The 27,639-nt window shown below is 45.9% G+C and overlaps 1 protein-coding gene across 1 annotated transcript in view; it reads right to left on the bottom strand.

Annotated features, from left to right (window-relative positions):
- LOC135900392 (uncharacterized) overlaps window positions 1–27,639 on the bottom strand; it is a 68,260-nt gene that overhangs the window by 24,109 nt on the left and 16,512 nt on the right. Inside the window, exons 7-10 of the mRNA XM_065429882.2 lie at window positions 25,457–25,511; window positions 12,230–15,888; window positions 2,169–2,216; window positions 1,990–2,072 (exon numbers count right to left, since the gene is read on the bottom strand). Coding sequence (XP_065285954.1) covers window positions 1,990–2,072; window positions 2,169–2,216; window positions 12,230–15,888; window positions 25,457–25,511 — 3,845 coding nt within the window. The remainder of the gene's footprint in view (window positions 1–1,989; window positions 2,073–2,168; window positions 2,217–12,229; window positions 15,889–25,456; window positions 25,512–27,639) is intronic.

The raw sequence follows: 27,639 nt of genomic DNA, 5'->3' as shown, positions 1-27,639 counted from the left end.
ATGTAGCACGTATTGAGGAACAGAAAGCTGTATTGGGAGTTTCTCATGTCACTCTACGATTTCCTCATTGACATTTTTCATCTCATATTTGAAAAGTTGATTAATTACCTAAGACTATCTAATTAGGTGCAATGAAAAAAAATAGTTTGGGTATATCCAAGCAATGGCAAATAACACTACCTTTGTTCTGTCCAGCTATGTGGCATTTGCATAATTTTAAACTCTGGCTAAAGTTAGCTGGAGCACCCTGTATATGAGCTTGCTGTCACAATTTCTTACTTGGCCAGTCTCGCCAAGTTTGTAACCCATTAAAATAATGTGTTGCGGTAATATCACACTTGTCCCCTTCAACGAATGCAACACTGTGCATGCATCTGGTGACACGCAGTTCCCTTGTTCCATGAGTGCTATTGTTGCGGTGCCCCAGATAACTAAAGGTGGCTTTCCGATTTTCAAACTCCTTAGTTGCCCAGTAGTGCTAATGTACGTAAGCCTCATGTACCTAAGCATATAAGATTCTTTACCAAATGGACTCTGTGCAAACGTCATTTCACATTTATTTTTTAAATAAGAAAATATTTTACATTCAGAGCTCATTTTTTTCCAATATTCATAATCAGTTGTGGAATTTCGCTAATCGAAAACCTTAAAGAAAAATTAAAGAGAAGCCATTCTTTTACTTTTTTTTAACTCCCCCCACAAGGGGGTAATTTCACAAATAATTGTGAGCAAAAACTGGAGGCAAGCAGCAAGAAATGTAATTTTCTTCTGGAACAGCCATTCAGCATGCAATAGGGATGAGCACAGCACTAGTCGTATATGCATTGTACAACGTGTTATCAGGCTGGAAAATATTTCAGCAACAGCCATGATTTCCAAACTTTCATTCACGATTGCACGAGCACGATCTGCAGAATTATGCATTATACATTTAAGCTTGATAACATATTTCAAACAGTGCTCATCTTGTAACTTCTTTTTTTCAAAAGGGATCATTAAGGAAAAGACTGTTTGCAGGCTCTAAAAAGGCACTAATTCTTAAGAAACCGGAGATGGTCGAGAATGACATAACATACATACCTTGGCACTTTATTTATCCAGTTAACCTGGGTGAAATCCCTAACCTGGGCAAAACCCTAAATTTTATAGAGTGAAATGAGGAAATGCTGGTGCTATTCTGAAAGCATGAGAACTGTGGCATGTATAGTAGATGTGAAAAAGGAAAAAAGAACTAGAGGTAGTAAAAATGTGATACTTCTTTTTGTATCTTTTTTTGCTGAAAAGTGCTTTTTCTGACATTCCACAATTTCTATTAAGTGCTGAGCAATGCTTGTAATCTCCTGCTAATTCGTTTAGAAGCACGGTCACACTACTACAGTTAAACCTCACTAAACGAAGTTGGTAAAATCGTCAATTTGCTTTGTTATATCGAAATTTCGTTCTATAGAAATTCAACCTTTTATGCAAGTAAGTACTACCACAAACCGATACGTATTTCTTACATGGAAAGGGCCCGCAGAATTTTCCAAATTATAGGGGAATCAAGAAAAGCAAATTTGAATGAGAAACCAAATCATTTTGATAAATTAGGGGTTGGCAATGAATGATACGGTTTCATGCCACATACATCATCTTGGCGGGAAGAATTGAGCGTAGCCAGCCACACTTTCATGTGCACTCCGCCGCCGCGACTGATAGTGTCGCCTGCTCTGGGACAACGCTATCAGGAAAATATATTTATACACTCCCAAGGTCGCATGGGCCTCACTCACATTTGTAAACAAGCGAAACAAATGTTCACATTTTAGAACGAACAAGAAGGGGACTTAGGAATCATCAGAACTGCACCTTACCATAAGTGCACTACATCTTGGAAAAACTGAAGAAACACCACAGTTCCTCAACTTGATGAAGTTGATCCTAAAATGAGTGTACTTAACCCTGTTCCAAAAGAGAAAAAGAGGGACAAAAAAGAGGCCTGTTTCTTACCAGTGTTCTGTCTAGGCCTTCTGAAAGTGTGCTTGACATAGGGGTCGCCATGCTGCGTCCGCCAGTATTCTCGGAGCTGTCACCTTTAGAGAATTGCGATAAGGTGACACATATACATCGCTGATTCCATCACTGTGCACAAGAATGTGGAATGTGTTGGCAGCACAATGGCCACTCACCATCGTTCATGGAGCTGTCATGCTTCTTCCAGTGGCTGTGGTATTTCCCTGAACACATGAAATGCAAATGTAAGGCTGCCATACATTTTCTACATTCACATACATGCAGAGCTCAGTGATTCAAATGTGATACTTGGGCCACATGGCTGTTGGCACTTGTTGCAGGGGACACCAAGTTGATGCATTCTGATATACGACGAGGGTAGAGCAACTGCATGTTCTCAGTGTTGGCACAATAAGCACCAACCACCATGTGGTTTGAGTACTATTGCATTTGAATCGCTGAGTAGTGTACATTCACGCACACAGAAGGTGTACAAGGTGTTTGAGGATGTAGCTCCGGATTGCCACAGACATTAACATTCTAATTTTATCTGTCTAGGCACTTCATCTTCAGCAATGCCTGTCACCTATCTAGCACATTATACCAGGCTAGCAGCTTCGAATCTGACACAGGCAACGAAACCATATGCAGTCCTAGTCGCCTTACATGCTGCTCATAGTAACATGCACTTTGGCCACCTCCTCAAATGTGGCAAAATCCTTTGTTGTTGGGCTGAGACAAAAGCTCATGGCCAATTTTCATCTGCAGGAAAAAGACGTAAAACACTGCCAGTTGTTAGACATCATTCAGGCAGTTCAGTTTCTACAGCAAGTGGAGGCCATCACGAGTGATGACCTTGAAAAGCCCACAATGGCCATTGCTGGGCAGCTTTAGGTTTCAAGCAGACAGACTTTCTGGGTGCGAGAATATTAGGAATCACTCTTAAGGGGTAGATTTCGTTCTTCCCACAGGAGCTGTGCAACCCAAGAATGGCTGTGAACTTCTGTCGCCATGTTGACCTCGAGTTGGTGTCCTAGTCCCCAATACTTATAAACCCACTACACTGCTCTGTATGGGGGGCATCACTGAGAGAGGAAAACTAACAAATAGCCACACAATGCTAAATACTCACCAAAGGCTGCTGTTATGGAAGCATTAGTCAACATCAACAAGTACTATCTGATCTGAGCAGAGGGCCATTACTGAAACCGAATCATTAAGGCTGTGTTCATTGAAAAGTTTTATGAAATTGCCTGAGAAACAATATAAAAGTTCTAAAAAATTGGTATAATATCTAATCTTGCCAGAAATATTGCTGCTATTCCTGAAGTCGGCGCTATGTCCTCGAATACCCCATGCACCCAATCCATGCATACATTTTCGCATGTTCATTTCATGTACATTCACTTTTTCTTTGCGAGAAAACCAACTTTCAAGCAAATTTGACTGCCAAGATAACATTATGCATATATGTGTTAACAGCATCATTGCATACTGCACTGTTCTTTAGTGAGCTATCAAGAGTAAATACTAGAGATGTGAGCTGTTGAAGGAAACATTGAAAATTTCGGAAAGTTCAGTCATTCTTTTTTTCAATCAGGATGAATTGAAAAAAAAAGAACAAGAAAAAAATTGCAGAGCTTTCCTGCGAAATTCTGTTGCAATGCCACTTCTTTTGATGTACCTAAATGTTCCTTTTTTAAAAGGCTGACGCCAGCACTATTATGCCAATTGAACTAAACCTCTGGCTACACTATCTCAATTCAAATTGTTGGACCGTGCAGCAGCGACCACGCTTGATCGAAACTGGGAAATTTGATCCGAATCAGGAGCTATCTTGATTCGAAGTGACTGTGACACTGCGGTGTTCTAACCTGCTCCAACCGTGGCCAACATGAAGTGCAGTGTATGGACAGCTGGCCAATCCGCAGAGCCACCTGCCCAGTGCTGTCACATCGCTGTGGCAAATGGCGCCAGAGTATCCGCAAACTCGACTGTACAGAGCATATGTGAGTGAACCAAGTGGATGGGCACTTCAGTGAAGTTTTTATTTCTTGTAATATGTTTTCCTAATTAAATGTATATAGTCCTCCCATTAACATGCAATTATTTCAGTCATATTGCTACACACGTGTTGTATTTGATTGTTTGAACGAGGTGCATGGGCGCCATTACTCGAGAAAAGAGGAGGAAGAACGAGCTGGGCTCGTGCTGTGAATCTAACCGGTCAGCGCTGCAACCACTGTTGTAAATGTAACCTGTAAATAGTTGCCCATCTTACTGACTCAGTCTTCGCATGACATTGTGGTTCCCGTCGTCGCCACGGAGCTCTGAAGCGGTCGCACCGTCGTCTCCTCAGCCATGGCTTCTGATGAAACTACCCCGTCGCCACCTACACCGGCGGCGCCAACCGCGACTTCCATTACGGTTCCTAGTCTCCATGATCCTAGGACATTCTCCGCCCAAAATGACGTTGACATCGACGACTGGCTCAGCATGTATGAGCGTGTTAGCCAAAGCCACCACTGGGACCCTACTATCATGCCTGCCAATGTGATCTTTTATTTGGACGGGGCACCGCATGTCTGGTTTCGCACCCATGAGTTTGAGCTCTCCAGCTGGGACATTTTCAAAGAGCGGCTTCGCGACCTACTTGGCAACCTGTCAGGTCGCCAACAGGCCGCTCGAAAAGAGCTTTCCACCCGTGTCCAGTCGTCGACCGACTTCGTGCATGTCTCCTACATGCAGGAAGTGCTCGCACTTTGCCGGCAAGTTGACGAGCACACGACCGAGGTTGACAAGGCGGGCCATATCCTAAAAAGCATCGCGGACGACGCCTTCGATTTGCTCGTCTATAACAACGTTTCTACCGCAGATACCATCGTCAAAGAATGCTGCCGCTTCAAGGTAGCCAAAAGCTGCCGCGTCGTCCCACAGTTTTCACGACTCTCAAACACCCCTGCCACGTCCTCTTGCTCCGCTCTTACCGCCAAACAACCATTTCAAGAGAACGTCACACATATCGTTTGCCGTGAGATTGAAGCGCCAAGCCGGCCTCCCTTCATCCACGACCCCCTGATGGTACCGTTGACAAAGCAGCCCCCACTATCTCCGTTATTCAAGCAGTTGTGGGGCAAGAAATTGCAAACCTTGGCATCCCTACCACCTGCTCTGTCTCCCGACCTGATTCAGCACCCATTCCCATTCGTATTTCGTTCCCAGACCACACAATCCTGCTGAATGGCAAACCCCAGACGACAAACCGATCTGCTTCTGCTGCCACTGCGTTGGTCATGTATCCCTCCCCCGCCACACCACCTGGATGCCGCCGTACAGGAGCTCATTCCCTGCTCCTCGCCCATACACCAATGCTCGCCATTATTCACCTCGCCATCCGTATCCTACTTCTGATCTCCCGACAGCCGCTCCTCCGTGCAATCACCATCGCCTCAACGCAGTCAGTCCCCATCACCCCAGCCTCGCTGCTTTTCCTCGCCAAACTGATGGACGGAAAACTAGGCCTTGCAGCTCTTGGAGGTAGTGCTGCATCACACTCGTCCTGCATAAATCCTCCGTTGATGCTCTTCACCAATACAAACCTAACTGAAGTAGCCGTAGATAGTGTCCCGTTGACGGCATTAATTGATACTAGAGCACAAGTGTCCGTAATGAATGCTAACCCACGTAGTCGCCTAAAAAAGTTCTTACGGCTGCCATCACTCGAGCCGTACAAGTCACCACTGGCACCACTGTTGCTGTCATGGGTATGTGCACTGCTCCCATAGGAATTGCTGGCTGCCAAATTCCAGTTCTGTTCCCCGTGCGGACCAGTTACCCTCATGACCTAATCTTCGGGCTCGACTTTCTGACGACGCATTCTACCCGCATCAACTGTGCCACTGGTACGCTGTGCCTTGAGCTTCCTCTTCTTTCAGACATTCGCCCCAAACAACCGAACACCCTCTGCATTACAGCGTTCGTTCCCTTACCTTCAAAAGCCCCAACCTTTGTCGAATTGGCCTCAACGACAACTGTGCCTGATGGCGACTATGACGTCTCACCTCTTCGTGACCTTGCACGCGACATCTCTGTGCCACACTCCGTCGTAACCCTTGCAACTAATCGGATGTGTCTCCCCGTTATCAATTTTGGCTTGACGAAGCAAGTGCCACATGAAGGCATAGCGGTGGCCACGCTCCGGTCAGTGACAGACGACCACGTCACTGCTTTTGCAGCCGACGCATCTCCAGATCCTCCCGATTACCCGCAGGATGCCTTGAACTTCGACAGCCTATTACGTCCCATGGTTGCTCCGGACTTCGCACCTGACCAAGCAGCCACCATATATCACCTTTTGCTCTCTTACCGCGACATATTTGACACTGACAATCGACCACTTGGTCAGATGTCCCTTGTTAAGCATCAGATAAACACTGGTGATGCTGTTCCCATCCACCACCGACCGTATCGCGTGTCCACGGCAGAGCGGCAAGTTATTCAGCAGGAAGTAAACAAGATGCTTGCCAGAGGCATTGTTGAGCCCTCGTCGAGTCCTTGGGTGCTGCCGGTCGTGCTCGTCAAAAAGAAAGATGGCACGTGGCGTTTCTGTGTTGATTATCGCCACCTAAACTAAATTACTAAAAAGGACGTTTACCCTTTACCACGAATTGACGATGCTCGTCTTCACGGTGCCAAATACCTTTTGTCCATCAACCTTCGATCGTGTTATTGGCAGAATTCCATCGATGAGCAAGACCAAGAAAAGACCGCTTCTGTCACTTCAGATGGCCTCTACCAATTCAAGGTTATGTCGTTCGGTTTATGCAATGCCCCCGCCACGTTCGAATGGATGATTGACTTTCTGCTTCAAGGTTTCAAACGGTCAACTTTCCTTTGTTACCTCGACGACGTCCTTGTGTTCTCTCCTACATTTGAGATGCACCTTGAGCGCATCGCAGCTATCCTTGACGTCTTCCACAAGGCTGGGCTCCAATTAAACTCATCGAAGTGCCACTTCGGGCGCCAACAGATTACAATGCTAGGACATCTCGTCGATGCTTCCAGAGTACAACCCGACCCGGAGATAGTTCGAGCAGTAACAGCTTTTCCTCTACCTCAGTCCGTCAAAGACATCCGGTGTTTTGTGGGGCTCTGTTCTTATTTCCGAAGGTTCGTGAAAGGTTTCGCAGCAATCGCTCGACCACTCACTGAACTTCTGAAGAAAGACATGCCTTTTTTGTGGGGTTCCCCTCAGGCTGCCGCATTTTCACGCCTTATTACGATTTTCGCCAATCCACCGGTCTTGGCCCACTTTGAGTCGTCCGCACCTACAGAGGTCTGAACCGATGCCAGTGGTTATGGGATCGGCGCCGTCTTATCGCAACGGCAACAAGAACACGACCGCGGTATAGCCTACTCTAGCCGGCTCCTGACAACTGCAGAGCGCAACTATTCGATTACTGAGCGCGAATGTCTTGCTCTCATCTGGGCTGTTTCAAAGTTCCGCCCATATTTATACGGCAAGCCCTTCTCAGTAATCACAGATTATCATGCACTCTGTTGGTTTTCATCGCTCAAGAATCCTACTGGCCAACTCGGTCATTGGGCCCTTCGACTACAGGAATACCCCTATGCATTAACTTACAAGTCTGGATGCCAACACCAGGACGCAGATTGCCTCTTTTGCTATCCAGTTGAAGGCGCGACCTCTACGTCTGATACTGACACCGACACCTGCGTTCTCTCTTTTACCACTGCTCCATGTCACCGACGAGCAGCGCCGTGACCCGTCCTTGTGTACCATCATTGAATGCCTGGAATCATGACCTGCAGACAGTTCCCTTCACTTATTCACACTTCAAGATGGCATACTCTACCGCCATAACGTTCACCCCGACAGCCCTGCATTACTCCTTGTGATCCCTAAACACCTTCGCTCGGCTGTTCTCCATGATTTTCACGACCTCCCCACTGCCAGTCATCTGGATGTGTCATGTTTCTACGACCAGATCAGCCAACATTTCTTTTGGCCAGGGCTTGCTCGCTCCGTTCGAAGATACGTAGCTGCGTGTGAGAAATGCCTGCAACACAAGACACCATCGACGCTCCCTGCTGGGTATCTTCAACCACTCGAGCTTCCCACAGACCAATCTTTTGGGTTGGCTTGGACTTACTTGACCTTTTTCCTCTTTCTACCTCTGGGAACAGGTGGATCGCTGTGGCCACGGATTACGCCACTCATTACGCCATCACCCGAGCGCCTCCTACAAGCTGCGCCACAGATGCCGAAGATTTTCTTCTACATGACGCGATTTTATTACATGGAGCTCCGCAAGAACTTCTCACAGACTGCGGTCGGACATTCCCATCAAAAGTTATCGCAGACATCCTGCAGTCCTATGCCACGAGGCACATGCTATCCATGTCATACCATCTGCAAACAAATGGTTTCACAAAGCGTCTCAATCGCACTGTCACAGACATGCTCACGAAATATTTCTCTTCAGACCACACTGACTGGGACCTCGCTCTACCGTTTGTCACATTTGCCTATAACTGCTCGCGCCACGACACAGCCGGTTATTCTCCATTTTTCCTTCTGTTCGGCCGAGAACCAGCACTGCCCCTTGACACAACCCTCCCTGTTCATGCGGCACCGACCAGTGAATATGCACTTGACGCCATCGCGCTGAGCCCACGCAAGGGAAATTGCCCGTGACTGCCTTCTGAAATCCCAAGAGAGTGAAAGGCGTTTTTACGACTGGCACCCGAGACGTACACTTCCCGCCTGGTTCTTTGGTGCTTCTATGGTCTCTGTCACGTCCGGTCGACCTGTCAGAAAAACTGCTGTCTCCTTACACAGGCCCGTACCGAGTGCTTCGTCCCGTGACTCCCGTCAGCTACGAGATTGCCCCCGACACCCTATCTGCTTCGCAGCCCAGTGATATCATGCACATTACACGATTGAAGCAGTATCACCCTTCCAGTGATGACCTTTAGCCGCTCTGGGACGTCGCTTCTGGGCCGGGGGATTATGCTACACGCGTGTGGTATTTGATAGTTTAAACGAGGCGCGTGGGCACCATCATGCGAGAAAAGAGAAGGAAGAATGAACTGGGCTCGCACTGTTAATCTAACCGGTCAGCGTTGCAACCGCAGTTGCAAATATAACCTGCAAATAGTTGCTCGTCTTACCGACTGATCCTTCGCGTAACAATATTCACCAGTACTTCACCATAGCATATATAGCTAAGTTTCCACAATGGTTAGTCTGCGGCCGCACGTTTGGAAACATTCGGATGAGTGTGACTTGCCTACAGAGGGGAAAGAGCTGCAAGCATTCTGCAAGTACTGTGATGCATCGCCTGGTTTCCCTAAAGCTACAAGCCTTACGAAACATCTGTTGTCCTGCAAAATGTGCCCATAAGAGGTGAAGGAGCTGCACGACATTCCATCTGAAAACAAACAATCTGGGAGCTCGGCGGCGGCTTCATCAAGTGAGTACCAAAGTTCCAGTATCTCAGTGGAAGCAATCTCAATTAAAAAATCCACATGTCTCTCTTCTTTTAACAAAATCACACCCGGAATGCAACAAAATATTGATGAAGCTTTGACTAGGACTGTGTATGTGACAAACACATTCTCTTTAGCGGAAAACGAGTGCTGGCTTGCTGCTTTCAAGATGCTTCAACCTTCATACAATCCACCTAGCCGTTACGTTTTGAGTGGCTACCTGCTTGACGCTGAGTATGAACGTACAAAAACTGATGTGCAAGAGACTCTGATGAATACGACATGCCTTACCATATTCACTGATGGATGGACCAACATCTGCAGAGATTCACTCACGAATTATGCCATCGCTACACCAAGGCCTATGTTCTACGAATCGGTTGAAACAGGCACTAACCGGCACACTGCGGCTTACATGAGCAATGAGATCTCTAACGTCACTGTCTCTCTGCAACGACACAAGGTAGTTGCCCTAGTCACCGACAATGTTTACGAGTAACATGCAGGCAGCACGCCAGAAAGTTGTTGAAAAATTTCCACACATTGCAACCAATGCATGTGCAGCACATGGACTGAACCTGCTCCTCAACGATCTTAGGCACCTGAAAGCTTTTGAAGAAATTTATGAGATGTCCATGAAAATAATCAAATATGTGAAATGCACTCATGTAGGTCCTGCTGTGCTCCAACGAAAACAGGAGTCAAGAAACGATAAAGGAAATCTTAGAACGCTCAAATTGGCTAGCAAGACAAGCTTGGGCGTTGTCACCCTCTCGTTGCAAAGTCTTCTCAACAACAAAGAAGCACTGCAAGCGACTGTAATGTGGAAGATATCGAGGTGCCCAAACTGATACGCCAGGCCATCTTGGATGAGAATGTGTTTTGGAAGGACCTTTGCAGCTGCTTGGACTTTGTGACACCAGTCTCCCCAGCAATTACTAAGCTTGAGTCTGACCAGACCTTGTTGTCAGACGTCTTCGAAGTATTTCATTCCATCAAAGGGGAGATCCCAGCGAGGCTGGAAACTAGATCCTTGACGCAAGGAGAACAGGCTCATATAATGCGTGTAATCTACGGCCATGAGCCGTTTTGTGTGCGACCCATTCCCATCGCTGCTAATCTATTAGACCCAACGTATCATGACAAGAACCTTGGTGACGTGCAGACCGTGCTCACGTTTGACTGGATTTCTCTACAGGCAGAGCACCTCTCACTGTATGTCGGGAAACTTCTGAGTAACGTCGCAGTATACAGAATCTGCAAGGTAATTTGGTCAAAAGAAGGAGTTTGGGAGCCTGTGAAGCACCTGGATCCATCCACATGGTCGGAAGTACTTTGCTTCAACCAACCCTTAAGTATAATTGCTTGCGGGGCTAGTCGATTGATTGCAACTTACACAACAGCCTGAAACACAAGGAAGGGACGACGATAGAGACACAGTAAAAAGACCGCCCTTGAGCTCTCTGGCCTGTTGCATACTGCAGATTCCCCCTTCTTCTGCGGCCTGTGAAAGAAACTGGTCAGAGACTGGAAATGTGCACACCAAGCTACAAAACAGACTTGCAACGGATTGCCTGCAAAAACTAGTGTACGTGCACTCGAACCTCAACGTCCAGAAGGCTTTGTCCACTGCACAGTGAAGTATTGACATGTCAAGCAGAAATTAATCAAACGCAGATTGACACTAATGTCAGTCTTGACACTTTGTTGTGAAATAAATGCCTTCATGTGAAATCGTGCCTAGATTTTGAACCCGGAAGCTCTGCTGGGACTTTTACGGTGCAATAATTTAACAATTATATTCTTTTCAGTGTTAAAGAACTAAATGTGTCGGGTTTTTCATAGCTCCATGCGCAATCTACTTTTTATCTTCAAATTTTCGTAGTTTTCTGAAAGAAACCAGTTTCTTTCGTGCCCCTCAAAATTTCATGAAATTTCACATCTCCAGTAAATACAGCAAGCACTTAGTGCCATTGGGAAAGAGAAAGTCAAGAGGGGGAACAACACTTATGTTGCGGCTCTTGATACATCATTGCAAAACTATGGCCTACAAAATCTATGCACATAGCCGTCACAACAGAAATGACGGCGACACAAGACATAGGCAGAACAGCATGATGTAATTCATGTTCACAGTAGTTAAAAGGGACTGACAAACTAGTAACCTCTACCAAAGTACCGGAGAATGCCCACAGCACACAAGCCTAAAGCTGGTTTTGGTGTTGTTAGCCAACAAACTTCTGATCAGTTCAAAGTAATAAAGAGTTTAAAGATATAAGTTTGAAAATGGTGCTCTTCAAAAGTTACAAAAAAAAAAATGGCCTCAGCTATTGATTTAGCTGGGATCTGGCACAGTGCAAAAAACATGGCTTAGCACTTCTGTCGGCTGATACACCAGCCTTGCCAATAGGTTCACTATGAAACCATCCCCATTGAAATTTGGAACAAAGTAGTCATATATGACAAGCACTCATAACTTAATGTTTACAGTGTGTATAATGGTGAATATCTGTCAGAATTAATTTCTGCAAGAAAAAAATATTCAGACAAAACAATGACCAATTTACATCTTGATTGGCATATATAGTGTACAGCCAGACGCCTTTCCTAAATGCATGTTAAAGATATTTCATAAAATAGTAAAGTTTAGAATTTTTCAGCACCCCTTTTATGCTGTTTGATGAACAGGGGCACATTTTGAGATTAACAGTTCTTTTTCACGCACCTTGCGAAGGTGTTCCAGATTGCTGAGTGGGTCGCCCGATGTTGTGGTGCCTTTCTGGAGACAAGGAAGACCTCTTCAACATTTGCTGCACTGGCACACGTGGCTTTTTACCTACTTCAAGAGGTGCAACAGCTCGCTTAGCAAAAATGACAGCAGCTTCTTCGCTGTTGTCTTCCTGCACTGCACGCCTCAGGAGCTCTTCGGCCTCCGATTCTGTCACAGGATCACTGTCGCTGTCACTTTCCACGGCCATACTAGGCACCTGCCTGGATGACTTGCGCCCTGAATCAGCTTTGGAAGACGCCTCGATGATTTCGCAGGAGTCAGGCGTCTCTTCCCGAGAGGTCGTGTCACTGGACACCAAGGCCTTTCTTGCATTGTTCCTGACACTTCGCGGAGCTGCCCTTCTGATGAGAATTGGAGAAGACCATGGTGAAGACTCCTCCGAAGTGTGGCCGTCGTCTTGGTTTGGGGCAACTACTTCGAGACCACCACTGGCAACAACATTTTCAGGGGAACACGCACCATGTGCACGAAGTGAAGAGGCCTTCTGCAAATCAGATTCATCGTAGGCTGTTGCAAATGAAGGCGTCACAGAACTGCTTAGGTCTTGGTCAAACTTTGCTTCTGGTACTGGCCCACTAGCGACACCAGACGAATGCATGGTAGGTGCAGGCTGGTGGCAGGTGTTTTCAGTAGGCAATGCCTCGGGGTCATGACGCTCCTCTTGTATGCTTTGGTGCATACGCTTGTATGATGGAAAGCATTCTTCTCCACTACAAGAATTGATGTCATTATTGCCTGTCTCCATTCCATCATGTTTGGAACTGCAGCCTATGCTCTGTTTATATTGAGGTAGCACTCTTTTAGGGTGGCATGAAGGGAGACCACTACCTGAACATTTGCGTCCAAGCTCTGGAAGTTTCGCGCCCTCTCGTCTCAAAAAGGCTTCATTTTGGCTCTTTAACAGGGACTTCTCAGCAGAACACTGAAGCTGACTCTGATTTTCCCTGTTTTCGTCCCAATCACATTTGGGAGGATTATCTTCACTTAGCAAAGGTCTACTGCTGCTTGGGAGTTTGTCTATATTCTTTGATTCTATCGATGGGGTAGTGTCCATCTCTTCAGTGTCTTCGACAATTGTCTTCAGCCCAAACTGTGATGCTTGAAAGAGGTTAGATCGGCTTGTCAGGACTGCCTGATCTTCCGTATTTTCGCATAGTATTTCTGTGCCTTGAATCTGCTTATTAGCATGGTGGGAGTCCACACTTTCTTTCGAAGTTTTCAGCACTGCAACCTCAACTGCCGGTGTTGTATGTTGCACAAAACCAAGCATGACTGGCTCTTCCTCAAGGCCACTAAAGGCGGCGCTCGCAGAACTGTTGTTACACTGGATTGAAGTGTTTGAAACAGAGCGATCCTTAGTGTTATGAAGCACTTTGCCAGTTGCACCATTTTCAATCACTGCAGTTTGTGTTTGCATGGCATCAGGTGCTATCGACGGCAGGTGAGGCGATGGCAAACTTGAGGAACTATCACCAAAGCTTCCGGGATCAAGTTCCTTAATATCAGAGCTCTCAGTTTGAGTCATAGCTTCTCTACAAATGATGACCTTTGTAAAAGGCCTTTCGGTGCACATTCCTACTTCTACGAGGGCTGGCTTCTGTGGCTGCCCTTTGAGTATTACTTTGATGATGCCATCCACACATACTAAAGAGAGGTGTGCATTACATGCTGGACAAGCTGATTCAGTATTGGTCACGTGACATAAATCCTCACTACCATCCTTGGCACCTGGTTCAACAACAGGAGTAACTATTGAAGCAGGACAACTGATGGAACTCGAAGATGAGTGTCTGTCATTTTTGCTCATGTGTGCACTGTTACTAGAGCAAGAATACCCGTCTACTTTGTTATTTTCATGAGGTAACATTGTATCTCTCACTTGTGGTACATTGACTTGCGGGTTTGCATCACAGTTGGTGTGTATGACTGTAGATTGTGGCTCATCATACACTGGGGCTATATCTGGTTCACTAGCCGGAACCTGCTTCAGGCTATTGCAAACTTCTGTCATCAGTTCAAGGGTGTCCACCGCTCCACTACCGAGCGATTCCAAATCCTGTGTACTAGCATTGAGGTCAAATGTTTTCCTGCTTGACTTCTTGAACATTCCTTCAAAGTCCTTGAGAGACAGTGGACGGCCACTACTCTGCTCCTCTGACTGATTGTCCTTCTGGCACTGTTCATCTGGAGCACTGTCACTTTGTTTGGTGCCTTTACCTCCCAAACTGCAAAGGACATCGGCAGAAGATCCACCAGAGGTGGCTGCATTTCTATGTGTGTCATTGTGAATGCAACTCTCATCAGGTCTCACCTCGCCAGGTATGCCTTCTGGTGCTGAATCTTTGCATTTCTCGGAAGCTTCCACCCTGTTCCCTTCATCATCAGAACACAAATCAACAATATCCTTTTCCTTCGTTGGTTCGACACGCGTTTTGAAGTGCAGTATCGTGCTGGTCTTTCCTGCTTGGCAAGTAATTGGCTCATCAACCTCGGGAGGAGGTTGCTGAAGCAGGTTCTCTTCTTCACTTGGCGACATACGCACTGACGATGCGGTGACATTTTGCACCTTATTTTCTACTTGGGCCTTCAGGTTGGAAACATCCTTCAGAGCATTAGTATTCCTGATCTTTTCAGTGTGCCTGCCCTCCACATTTTCAGGCAAAGCTTTCACAATCACAAGCTCATGGCTTTCAGCTTCTGAAATTTTTCTTTGAAGTTCCTCTGCTTGCTCTTCCAACGGCTTCAGCTGTAGGTTGCTCTTAATCTTCCTTGGTCGCTTTCTTGCTGTTGTGTGGGACCTTCTCTGATTAACAACCTTTTTCTCAACACAGGGCCTGACACCTGGCGTCACAAAGAGCTCTATCTCAAGCTCTTGGGCATCATCTTTTTCTTGGGCCTCCCCTTCTGCAAACAGGTCTCTCAAATTCTCAAACTCACACACAGACTTTTGATGGTCAGACTTTCTTCGTGATGAACGCTTTGCCGTTAGGCCTGCTGCACGGCCACTCCCGCGGAGCCGTCTCCTCTTACCGCGCTGTGCTGCTTGCACAGACTTTTGACTTGGGATGAACTTGTATGGGTCAGTGTCTGAAACGTCTAGCACTGAATTTCTTTTTGCTGAAACACTAGATTCTTGATTGGCCATGGTGAAGAAGCGGTTCGAACCAAGCTGTTTTTCTGTGGGAACATTGCAGCTTTCCTGAGCTTCAGACCTTTCCTGTCCTGAAGGTGGGTTCTTCTGAGGAATGCTATCGCACTTTTTAAGCCAATCTTGCACCTTTTCAGATTGATTTTCACCACTTTCTTCCAAGTTCCTGCCAGTGCCCAGGTTGCATAGCTGCATTTCTGCGTCCATGGGAGCTTCTGAGAAGTTTGAATGGCATTCCTGTCTCACTGAGCATGTTGATGTCAGGGACACATTGTCAGCGGTAATGCTAGCAGAAGCTACTGATGATAACTTGGCATGTGCAGCGTGAATTAACTTTGTTCTAGCATGACCGTTATCTTTGCCATTTTGCAAGCTCTCATTTGGTTTCTTAGAGCTATTACTTCCATGAGACTCGATGTCCTTAGATGCTCCCAGCTTGTCATGCCTGTAATAAAGAAGAAATTGTTATTGAGCATGTCTCCAGCACATACCTATGAAATGACAGAGGCCATAGCAAAATGCACAGGGCATATGTGCTGTGATATTTAGAGCTTAAATTTTTTTGCTTTTGTGTCCTATAAGTTTATGAGGAGAAGTGAAAGCCAAGCCAGATGCTAGCCAAGGCAACAGTTATCCTATTTATTCTAATATAAGGTCAGTTCCCCCCCCCCCCAGTATCCTTATCTTTGAAGGCACCCCCCGCCTGTTATTGCTTTATTATGGCGGCCGCAGTGCGCTATCTCCAGTGATCCAGATATTAAATGACAGCACGAATTGTACCAATCCGGCATCTAAGGCATTACCTTATTTTTGCACACATAGCCCTCACTGAGAATTAAACAACTTAACACTTTCGGGACCGGCCCATAGGCCATCGATCATATATGATCGACGGTTTTGCGCGCACTGCCCCGTTCAAATTTCCGCGCGCTTGGACATGTAGCTCCATCTAGGAGGTCGTCAGGAACTAGACTCTCGGTTTCGGCATAGTTTCTTTCATTTCCAGCAGGTGGCGATACGCGAGAGAGAATTTTCTCGATTGCGGCGGCGGCGGACGCAGTGGAAAATGGCGTCATGCTCGCGTCCGGTCGCTCGAAAAGAACGCCGTCAATCGCGCGATTCCGCTGCTTCGGCAACGGATTTTTTTGATGAACCGAGCAGCGAAGAGTCTGAAGACGACTTCGGCAGCTCCGATTTTATTTCGGACTCCGATTCGGATGATGATGAGCCACGGACTTCATCTAGTAGCCGAAGGTGAGCATAGTTCCACATTCATTTCTTTCTGGAGTAGGTGAACGGGCTCGCTATATGTTCTCATTATTTTATCTTTACTTGATAGGGTCTCAACAAGCTACGGCAATGATCTGCTGCCGCCAGCGCAGAAGCGGATTGAGTTTTCGCCGCGACGGGAACCTGGCGTGTACTTGGACGCAGAAGTGGGCGTGGCGCTCAGAAGCGGATCAAAGAAATTCTTGACTGCTCTGGACTTCTTTCTTCTGTTTTTCTCGATGAATGTGATCGAAACAATTTGTGACAACACGAACAAGTATGCTTGGACTCACATTTTGGAAAAACCAACGCATGCTTGTTCCGATGGATCTTGGGAAGAAGTCACCCCGAGTGAAATGCTAAAGTTTATCGGACTCGTAATTTACATGGGCGTTGTGAAGGTTCCTCGGCTGAAGCTGTATTGGAACGTAGGAGATCTGTACAGCGGTCTGCTCCCACCACGGATCATGCGGCGACGCCGGTTCATAGCTCTACTCGCAATGTTGCAAGTTGCAGACTTGGACGATGTCACTCAAAGTTCAAGAGGAAAGCTCCGATACATGTGGTGGCTCCTGCAACACATGAACGAAGTGTCAGCGAATCTTTTCCAGCCACATCGCGATCTTTCCGTGGATGAGCGCATGGTGAAATCGAAAGGGCGGTCAGGCATCCGACAGTATATCAAAGATAAAGTAACAAAATGGGGCTACAAGCTGTGGGTCCTAGCTGACCCTGGCACCGGATATACTGTGCAGTTTAGTGTGTATACCGGTAAGCGTGAGCAGCCAGGGCCCCATGGCTTAGCTTTCGACGTAGTTTGCCAGCTGTGTCACATATCTTGATCAGGGCTACAGGATCTTTATGGACAATTTTTACACTTCTACTAGCCTGTTCAGTCATCTTCTCAGCCAAAAAACATTGGCTTGCGGAACCACACGCAAGGATCGCCGAGGATTTCCTGCCGAACTGAAGGATGCACGGTGGGAAAAAAAAGCTCGACGTGGCGACATTCGATGGTTGCGCGATCAGAACATCCTGTACCTTCAGTGGAAAGACCGGCGTGTTGTCAACATGATGAGCACGGTTCATACTGCAAATGACACGGTCACCGCAAAAAGAAGGGAAAGAAGGCAAAACTCCTGGACTCAGATATCTATAACAAAGCCTCTGCTGATCCATGATTATAATGCTGGCATGCTAGGCGTAGATAAATCGGATCAAATGATTGGATATTATAATGTTCTCATGAGAAGCGTACGGTGGTGGAAGACTCTGTTCTTCCACTGCATCGATATTGCATGTGTGAACAGTTTCGTACTCTTCCAAGCTCACCGCACATTGCACCCAGAGATTCCTGAGCTGGCACGGACTGCCGGGTTTGACCACCTAGCTTTTAGAGAAGAGCTCATTCGGCAGCTTCTGAATCTTGACGGTGCCAAGCAAACACACACGCCTCCACCACCCGTCGCAAAACATGCACTCCACAAGCCGGAAAAAGTGGCAAAACGCAGAAACTGCAAGCTGTGCTATGAGCAGAAGAAAATCGAGCTCAAAACTAATGTCTTTTGCAGCACATGCCAAGTTCACTTGTGTTTTACGACTGCCCGGAACTGCTTCGTCGAGTGGCACAAGAACCGTGGGACCTGAGTGGCTGACCACTGGTGCAAGCTAGATTTCACACAAAAAAAAGACAGTTGTAGATACGCGTGCCAAATTTTCACAAGCAAGAAAGGAGGCATTGTAGCACATTTTGTATATCTTGAATTTTTTTATTATGTTTTTCCACTTGTATATCCATGACTTTTCCAACTTTTTTATGTTGTTCTTTCAGCAAATCTTGAATTTGAGATTTTTTTAAAAATATTATATATCACTTTTAAGTCTAACCTTTCTTTATGCATGAAAGACCATCTAATTAGCTACATTTGGATAAACATTGCAGCAATATAGCGTAATGACTATTCGTAATAAAAAATAATTTTTGACACCCATCAGAATTGCCTGTTTTTTCCCCGGTCCCGAAAGAGTTAAAGGCCAACTCCGACGACATACAGGTGTTCATGAATATTGATAAAATTTTGAATTTATGCTCTATTTTGCACTCCGATTATCTGTGCCAAAGTATGTAACTGCAAGTCATTGAGTTTTCATGAAAATGAATTTAAAAGATTGGTTGCGTGTTCCCGACTTGTGCCCATGAATGTATGACACCCTGTGTTTGTCACGTTGGGGACTACACTGCCACCTCACCCAGAAACGATGACTGGCTCCTTTTTCTACGAGACGACCACCAACAATCGTTTTGACAGGCATGGTAACTGGTGCTTCTCTTCGTCTTGCCGCAGCACAATGAGTTGAGCTTGGGGCACTTCAGCTGCCTCGCGTGGTGGTGGCGGGTCAAAAGCAAACAGCGATCCTTTAGCGCTCATATCGTCGCTGAAATCGTTGCTGAAATTATCGCTGTCTAGTTCGAGAGAGCTGGAAAAGCTCCCCATGTTGTCAGAAGACACAGTCAGCTTCACTTTTTGGTATTAGCACCACATGTACTGCACATTTAGCACACATTCTGCGTGCTTACACATTACATTACATTACATTATGGCAGTGTGGGATCTGACATTATGGACTTATTGCAGATGTCACACGAAGCAGCAACCCGATTGAGCTTTGATACCTCTTTATTGGTTATTTAACATTATTAATGAGATTATAAGCAAATTGAACCACCCTACCAGTGACAGGACTGTCTATGCCATTTGAAAATGACAATATCCGAACATGGTGAAAAAAATGCTGGAGTTGCCCTTTAACAGTAAAGGTAGAATGTGAACTATATGCAAATTTTGCCTTGAGGTGTGGCTTCACAGACAAATGGCACAAGCTGCGGTCAAGCCACACCTCAAGGGGAAAGTTTTCACCAATCGAATTTCGTTATCTCCTAGAGAACCCCCCTCCCTCTCCAAGCCTCCACATGTTGAAGCTCCCTTGCCCTCTGTTTCATATTGGCTGTGTTAGTAATTCAGTATATTGGGCAGTCCCAGGCAAGTCTGAATAAACCGGCAGCTACTTTATATCAGCTTATATTAGTGTGTATATTTTTTTTCTTTCCTTGGCCTCTTTCTCACCTTATGAATGAGGTTTTATTATTAATAGACAAGATATGAATCGTGACTGCATTATAATTGAATAACTGCAGCATATAGTAAAACCTTGACATAATAATGTCGAAGGAGGGAACCAAGAAGACTTTATTACAGCCATTACTTTGCTATTAGCACTGTTCACTTCCCCGGCTAATGCTGACTGTGGGAGGTGGGGTGGGCACAGTTGCTATACCAGGTAAGCTGACACTGATGAAACAGCCTGCCATGAATCATGAAGAAAATAAATAAAGAGCAGACATGTGTAAATTTATTTTCTCAGCATAGCCATAAACCGTTCACCCTGTTTTTCAGGGTTTCAAGGGTGCACGGGCAAAGCAATGCTATACATTGATTTCGTACAACACTCGTCACTAGACGCAAGTGGACACCTCTGAACGACAAAATCATTTTCCCTATGCTGGGGTCCAGCAACAAGATTTGTACAAATTCAGTGCCTTGTAACATTTTGCTGGCATGTTCAAGAAAGGTTGTAAGCTGAACAATCGCTGAGAACACAAGAGCTGAACACAACACCCCGAACATCACTGTGCATGTGCATGTGCAGCATGCATCATTCTCCACTGTTCATGCCTTATTCCAGAGTAATAGTAATGCTACAACACTAAACCAAAGCGCAGTGCGTTATGCACACAGAACGCAGGAATCAGTGGTATAGACCATAGAGTTTCCTACAATAATTACTAGACGGAACTCTGGCACTGCAGTCGTTGTACCACCATGGGAATGATGGGAAGTACAGTCGAACCCGACTATATCGAACCCGTTTACATCGAATGATTCTATATATCGAACCATTTCTGGGCACGGCATAGTTACAATGAGTATATACAGTCGACTCCCGATAATTCGAAGCCGCTTAATTGGAATTTTCGGTTAATTAGAAGTGAAGTGCTGGTCCCGTCAGTTTTGCATGTAATCCTATAGAAAAAATCGCTCGATAATTCGAAGTCCTCATCCAGTAATATTGTTTAATTGGAAGTTAATTTTCAGCCGGGATCCTCGAGGTGACCGTCATTCTTTGGTAGAATGTGCAATTTTTCAAGTGTTGCAACAGTTCCGTGCTCCGCATTGGTGTCATCGCCACCGCAGCCGCCCACAACGCCATCCTTCTTGGAGCGGCGCGATTATTCATTGCTACGGCTGCCGTGGTATCCGCGATCACCTCCGGCGGGTGGCCATGTGCGGCTGCCGCGCGTGGCCGGAGCTGATCGCCGAGGCCACGCGGGTGCCATAGGTGCATGCAGCGTTGCATACTGGCTGTGGCGAGATTGTGCGAGATTAGTCTTGCAGCGTGCGCAGCGTATGTCGAGGCGTGCGTTGGTCGAGCGCCTTTGTGCGGGAAGCTCGTAGGCTAGGTTGTTCCACGGGTGATTCGGAATTGACTGTACCTAGTCGCGCAGTTTATAGCCATGGCAAACCGTGGCTCTTATCGCACACTCGACCTGGCAATGAAAGTCGAGATTTTGAAGGAAGTTGAGAAGGGAGGTGCCGCCAAACAAGACACAGCGCGGAAGTACGAGATCAAGCCGAACACGCTCTCAAACTACATCAAGAACAAGCGCACAATAATCGATGCATTTGAGAACGACAAGTTCAAGACTTCTCGGAAGCGAATGCGCACCGACGCTTACCCAGAGTTGGAGAAGGCTCTGCTGGTTTGGATTAAGGAGGCCAGGAGCAACAAACTTCCTCTCAGCGGAGACATCGTTGCGATGAAAGCCCGAACGCTTGCAGCAATGTTGGGGATCGATGACTTCGTTTCGTCCGATGGATGGCTGACGCGCTTTAAAGATCGCCATGACCTGGTTTTCAAGAGCGTGTGTGGTGAAAAGGCATCCGTTAACCAGGAAACATGCGCCACGTGGAAGGACGGAAAGCTGCGTGAATATCTCGCCGAATACAGACCGGAAGACATCTTCAATGCCGATCAGACTGCACTCTTCTATCGGCTTCTACCAGAGAAGACCCTGACATTCAAGGACGACGACTGTGCTGGGGGCAAACGCAGCAAGGAGAGAGTGTCGGTGCTGATTGCGGCAAGCATGACTGGCACGGAACGATGTCGGTTACTTGTGATCGGGAAAGCCGCGAAGCCGAGATGTTTTAAAGGCGTGAAGACGCTGCCTGTGGACTATGAGGCGAACAAGAAAGAGTGGATGACGGCCAAAATCTTCAAGAGCTGGATAAGCAAACTGGACCGCAAGTTTGCTGCTTCGAACCGCAAGGTGTTGTTCCTTGTCGATCACTGCAGTGCTCACGTGAATGTGCCAGCCTTGAGTGCAATACGCCTCCCATTTTTGCTTGCAAACACGACGGCTGTTTTGCAGCCAATGGACCAAGGCATCATCAAGAATGTTAAAGTCCTGTACAGGCGGCACCTCCTTGAGCGCATGATTTTGTGTATGGATAGCTCCACAAAGTACGAGGTGAGCCTGCTTAGTGCCATCCACATGTTGGCGCGAGCATGGGATCGTGTGAAGCAAGAAACAATCGCAAACTGCTTCAGGGCTTGCGGTTTTGTGGCAGCTTCTTCGGAGGATGCCTCTGAAATTTCAGCAGAGGAAGCGTCAACAAGCAAGCTTGGCGGCACTGATTTTGGTGATGCTCTCGGGGACGTCAATTTTGAAGATTACGTCGCCGTAGACAAGGCAGTCGAAACGTGCGGTGCGCTGACGGATAGCGAAATTGTAGAGATTATTCGGCCCCAGGAAGCGACCCAGGAAAGCGACGATGACGTTGAAGGCGAGCCGCAACCTAAGGCTGCCGATGTAGCTGCGGGCCTTGCTCTCGCGGAGCACTTCTTTGCCGCTGAAGGTAACGCGGAAGAAGCGTTCCGCCACATCTACAGCCTGCAGAACTTGCTTTCAGCAGTGCGATTCGGCAAGAAGAAGCAAAGAAAGATGACCGACTATTTTTCTTAGAGAAAATACTCGATTTCGCCACAAATAAAGTGCTGTTTTTTGTGTTTTGTGCTTAATTGGAAGTTCGTTTAATTCGAAGTTTTTTGCGGTCTCCGTGAACTTCGTATTAACGGGAGTCGACTGTATAGCAAAAATTACATCGAACAAAAATGGCAGCGACTCCCGATATATCAAACATCAAGCGGCGGAAAAGTGCCCCCAAAAGTTGGCTTTCCCTTGCGGTTGTGGGGAAACCCAACAGCGCGGCTGCTCTCCGCTCGACCGCTCTCTCCATTGTGCGCGACCGCTGCGCGACCGCTCTCTCCATTGTGACTGCGCTGCTTCGGACGAGCCGTCGACGCATGACCTACTGCATAAGGGTTTATACAGTAGGCCGTGCGTTGACACCACCCTGCAAAAAATGATCCTGGCGCGCCCGCAGCGCTTGCTCAGACAGCCAATCAGAGGCTCTTGTGCCCTCGTCGCGCAAAATGGCGAAAGTGCAAGTTGTCTTAGCGCTTTTCTTGTCCATCATGTTGTACATTGTGTGAGTGCCTTGTGGGCCTTATCCCACAGTGTTGCCGTAATTAAGCGTCAGAATTTGCCTTTCGTCGTGAAGCTCGAAATCATAAATCGGGTCGAATGCGGTGAGAAGTCGGATGTGTCCCCGCAGCGTGAATGATTCCGAGGAACTCTCAGGACGATCTTGAAAAATAAGGGGGAAATTAGGGCTAAAGAGTCCAAACTCTCGCCCCGGTGCTCATGGCGCACGGCCGTGTACGAGTGGTTCATCCGAAATTGCTTCAGCCGTGCCGGCTTCCGCGTGCTCGGTGTCGACCGTAAATTCTGGTGAATGCGACGCAGCCATTGCCGGTGTTGCCGAAACTTGGAACGAGCTGTCAGAATTTCCGAAAGCTGTTGACAAAGCAACAGTGGACGAGTTTGTGAGTGCAAATGATAGTGTCACGACCACGGGAGAGCCCGAAAACGAAGACTACATCGTACCGAGCACAAGTGAAAGTGGGCACAATGAGGAATCAACAACGGTCCTGTGCCTACATCCTCCGAAGTGATTGGTGCGCTCGCACTAGTCCCGTGCTTCTGCACGAATGCAGAAGGTTGCGGCCTCAGCTGCTCCCGACTCCTTAGACAATGTGGAGAAGTGCGTGCGTCGCAGGCAGCAAAATTGCCCAAGCAGAAAGAAATGCAGGACTATTTCATGCGAAACTAAGCTAGTTTCATCAATAAAGTGGTTTCATTAATTATATGTGCTTTTATGACATCCAATTATTCAGCAGGCTTACATCGAATTATGCTCTATATCGAACTGATCGGCGTTTTTTTGCGAGTTCGACATAGCCGGGTTCGACTGTACATGGATTCATCTGATCTTCGTGCTTATGGATTCATACGTTCTTGTGGCTTTGTATATTACACTATATAAATCTTATTGTTCTAAATTTCAGCATAATATATACTCTTCGAAGTGCAGAAGACGCCGCCAACATGCACAATTGCTATTAATTGCAACGACTGAGCTTGTCCAGGTGGCCAAATCGAAACGCACCAAGCGTCTCAAGGCAATGACATGCCCGTGATAAATTCATAAGGGCGTTGCACTTGCGTGTCGTTACATGCATTCGTGGCTTAATCGTTTCAATATCAGGCATCTGTTCTAGGGTTCCTGTGTTCAAATCCTGCCGTCGGACAATTTTAATGATGTTTGTTTAATCATTTACTACACAGTACATTATTGAAAATGACTGGTCTACAAAGTCACAAAGCCTTTTGAAGCCAAAAAGACGAAGTCTAAGCAAATCCATGTACTTCCTATAATTCCCATGCTGGTACAGCCGTTCTTTTTGCAACTTCCGTAGACACTAGCGGCAGAGTTCCATCTAGTAATTATTGTAAGAAACTCTATGGCATAGACTACACAAGCAGGTGCAGTCCCTCCATGGCCTCCGAGACCTTCAGCACATGGCCAAGGCAGGTTTGATGTGCCACCAGATCTCAGAGGCATTGCCGCAGACTTGGCAGTGCAGCCAGTTTGGTGCATAGCCTATGTTCCTAAAAGTGTGCAAGACTTTTGAACTGCTGCTTCAGGCGAGTTACTAGCAGCATTACATCCCACCAGATTTTGGCCTAATTGGTGCAGACTTATCAGTAAATTTTTATTCTGAACTAAGTTGTTATGGCGGCTTCCAAGCAATATTTCTTATTGGTTAAAATTAGTTTTAAATGCTTGCATTTACATAGAATTTAAGGAGCTATACAAGTGCTTTGTTAAGTCCATTAGTTCACTATAACCCATTTCTCTATAACAAGGCTCAACTCTGGCGTCAAAGCTTCACTCCCAGAAAGCTATTTCCAATCTCATTCCAGTCTATTTGTGGATAGGACTAAACATTAGGAGATATGGAGTTTGATAAACAACATAGCTGAGTTCTTGAGTATGCAGCAATTGTATGTTGTGTTAAGACTTCTATCTGTGAACACATTATTCAAAGCATTTGCCTTGAATGTAGCATTCACTATGTTCCTTGCCATGGACATATGAAAGGGGAACACAGCAACAAGGTTTTACAGCACAAGCAAACATTTGGTGCAAACACTGCTTTTTGATTATGAAAATGGAGTAATGCATTTTACTATAAAAAAAAAAGCATGAAAAGCTTACACAGTAGTGGAAGTAGACCGTGGCTTTTTGCTAACAGCACCAACAATGTCTGCATCTGAAGTAAAAAGAGGACACCATGAAAGAGTGAGAATGAGTCGCAACAACAAAAGTTCATGAACCAAAGTTACTGCACTAAGAAAAAAATTGTTTCTTTTTCCATGCTCTTTTGAGATAACTTTCTTATCAGTCGTGATGCTTGCTATAAGAAAGCGTAACGAGAAGCGTGCTGAAAAGGAGAGAAAAGTGGGCAAGTTGATACAAATTCGTTTTACATCACATGTGATCAGGGCTCGGCAAAGATACTCCGCAATTGTACCATGATATGACACAAGATACTCGGGCAACAAGTATTTGAGATACAAATACCAAGTAGTACTACCACAATTATAATATCCGATGAGATACTTTCTATTTCTATCTTAAGATACTTCGATAAATTTGCAAATTTCTTATTATAGATCTATATAATTAATAGAGCAGCAAATCCATATGCAGAAACATTTTTGCTTGCAAATTTCTGAACTCCGACCAACCTTATCTTAAATCTATGCCTTAAATGTGTCTTAAAATGTATCTTAAAATGTGTCTTTCTCGCTCAACGTATATTTTCATTCTGAAACAATTTATTGGGGCTGCTATAGCTGCTTATCGGGAAAGCTTTTGATACGCTGCGCTGTCAGCGGTTTCGCTTGTCACTTTTGTGATGGGAGTCGCTGCTCAGCTTGCCGACCAGCTAGCATGCCACAAACCTCAATAAGAAGCCTCTGCACCATGGTGTAAATATCACTACAGAGTTTTATGTTGTCCATAAATGCATTGCCGTTTACGCAATATCGGATCACCAGACAGGTGCTGAGCAGCAACAACACTGGTAGTGATATTTTTTATGACGCATTGTGTATACAGAGAACACAAAGTTGAAATGACCTCTCATATTCTACTTGTGTGCTGGTCTAAAGCATTCATTAGCGACATATTCATTTATTCAGGTAGCTTAATGGCAGCAGTATCAGCTTGAGAAATGGGGTTAAGCCAACATTTATAGTTTCGCATGGTGATGTTGTAATAGCCAGTATCTTGTATCTTAAGATACAAGATACATTCTTTCATGTACCTGAAATACAGATGCTGATGCACGTCTTGCAGACGTATCATAATACAGATACAAGATATCCAAAGAGTATCTAAGATAGTATCTAAGATACATGTATCTTCAATACTGCCGAGCACTGCATGTGATGATGATGACGTGATCTCTAATCTATTTATTATCTGTGTCCGTTTTGCCAGCAATGCAACAAAAAAGAATAATGATAAGTGGGGGGTATACAGAGTCATGGGAGCCTTCTGGTTCGCTGCAATCTTTGTGCTGCTGTAATTACAGTGGATGAACAAGTTCACTGATATTACCGTAATTTTCGGTATCCGTAGCCATTTTTCTAATTATTTGATGAAGCTATTACCTGCATAATGTTTCAAATAAAGTCTCATTCTATTTGTGTTTGGATATCAAATACACTCACTTTGAAATCCTGAATAGTCACATGGTCATACAGCGCTGTGCCCTTGCTAAACTGCTTCTCGGAAACTATTATTTGAGTATTGGTTACATAGTTACGACTACAGTGTTGAAGAGCAGAAGCTGTAGTCACATACATGTTCTACTGTCTGCAAAATTAGTGGAACAAATGTTCACAAGGGGGGAGGGGGGGAACAGTGAGCTTGACATGAAAAATTAAACATGAAAAAAAGAAAGAAGAATTTTCTGTTGGCAATAAGAACAAAAAATTCACCGACGATTACGATACTCCCTAATGCTAAATTAGAGCACGGCTCTGTAGGTGTTTTCATTTTGCGAGATATTGGCTGGCACGGACAATCTGTCTCATGCAGCGCATTGCAAACAGAGCAAAGTCTGGCATGACTGCCTTGCTAATATGGAGATTGTGAGAGGCAGCGCATGGGGGACACGTGGGCATGATTCACAGCAGCCGCCGCAGACAGACTTTCCAGATGACGCACGATACTCCGACGCCATCACGTAGCCATTGTCGCCACACTACACTTTTCTTCTCATGCTTTCACGATACCCTCCTTCTTTGCTTTCCACCTCATGGTTTCACTGCACCCCATTTCTCCACCCACCTATTTCTCCACTCTTGCGTCTTTCGTCCCCGATGCAA

Source organism: Dermacentor albipictus, chromosome 1, assembly GCF_038994185.2.
Source record: "Dermacentor albipictus isolate Rhodes 1998 colony chromosome 1, USDA_Dalb.pri_finalv2, whole genome shotgun sequence".
NCBI classification, from domain to species: Eukaryota; Metazoa; Arthropoda; class Arachnida; order Ixodida; family Ixodidae; genus Dermacentor; species Dermacentor albipictus.
This window is presented reverse-complemented; position numbering and strand designations above follow the sequence as displayed.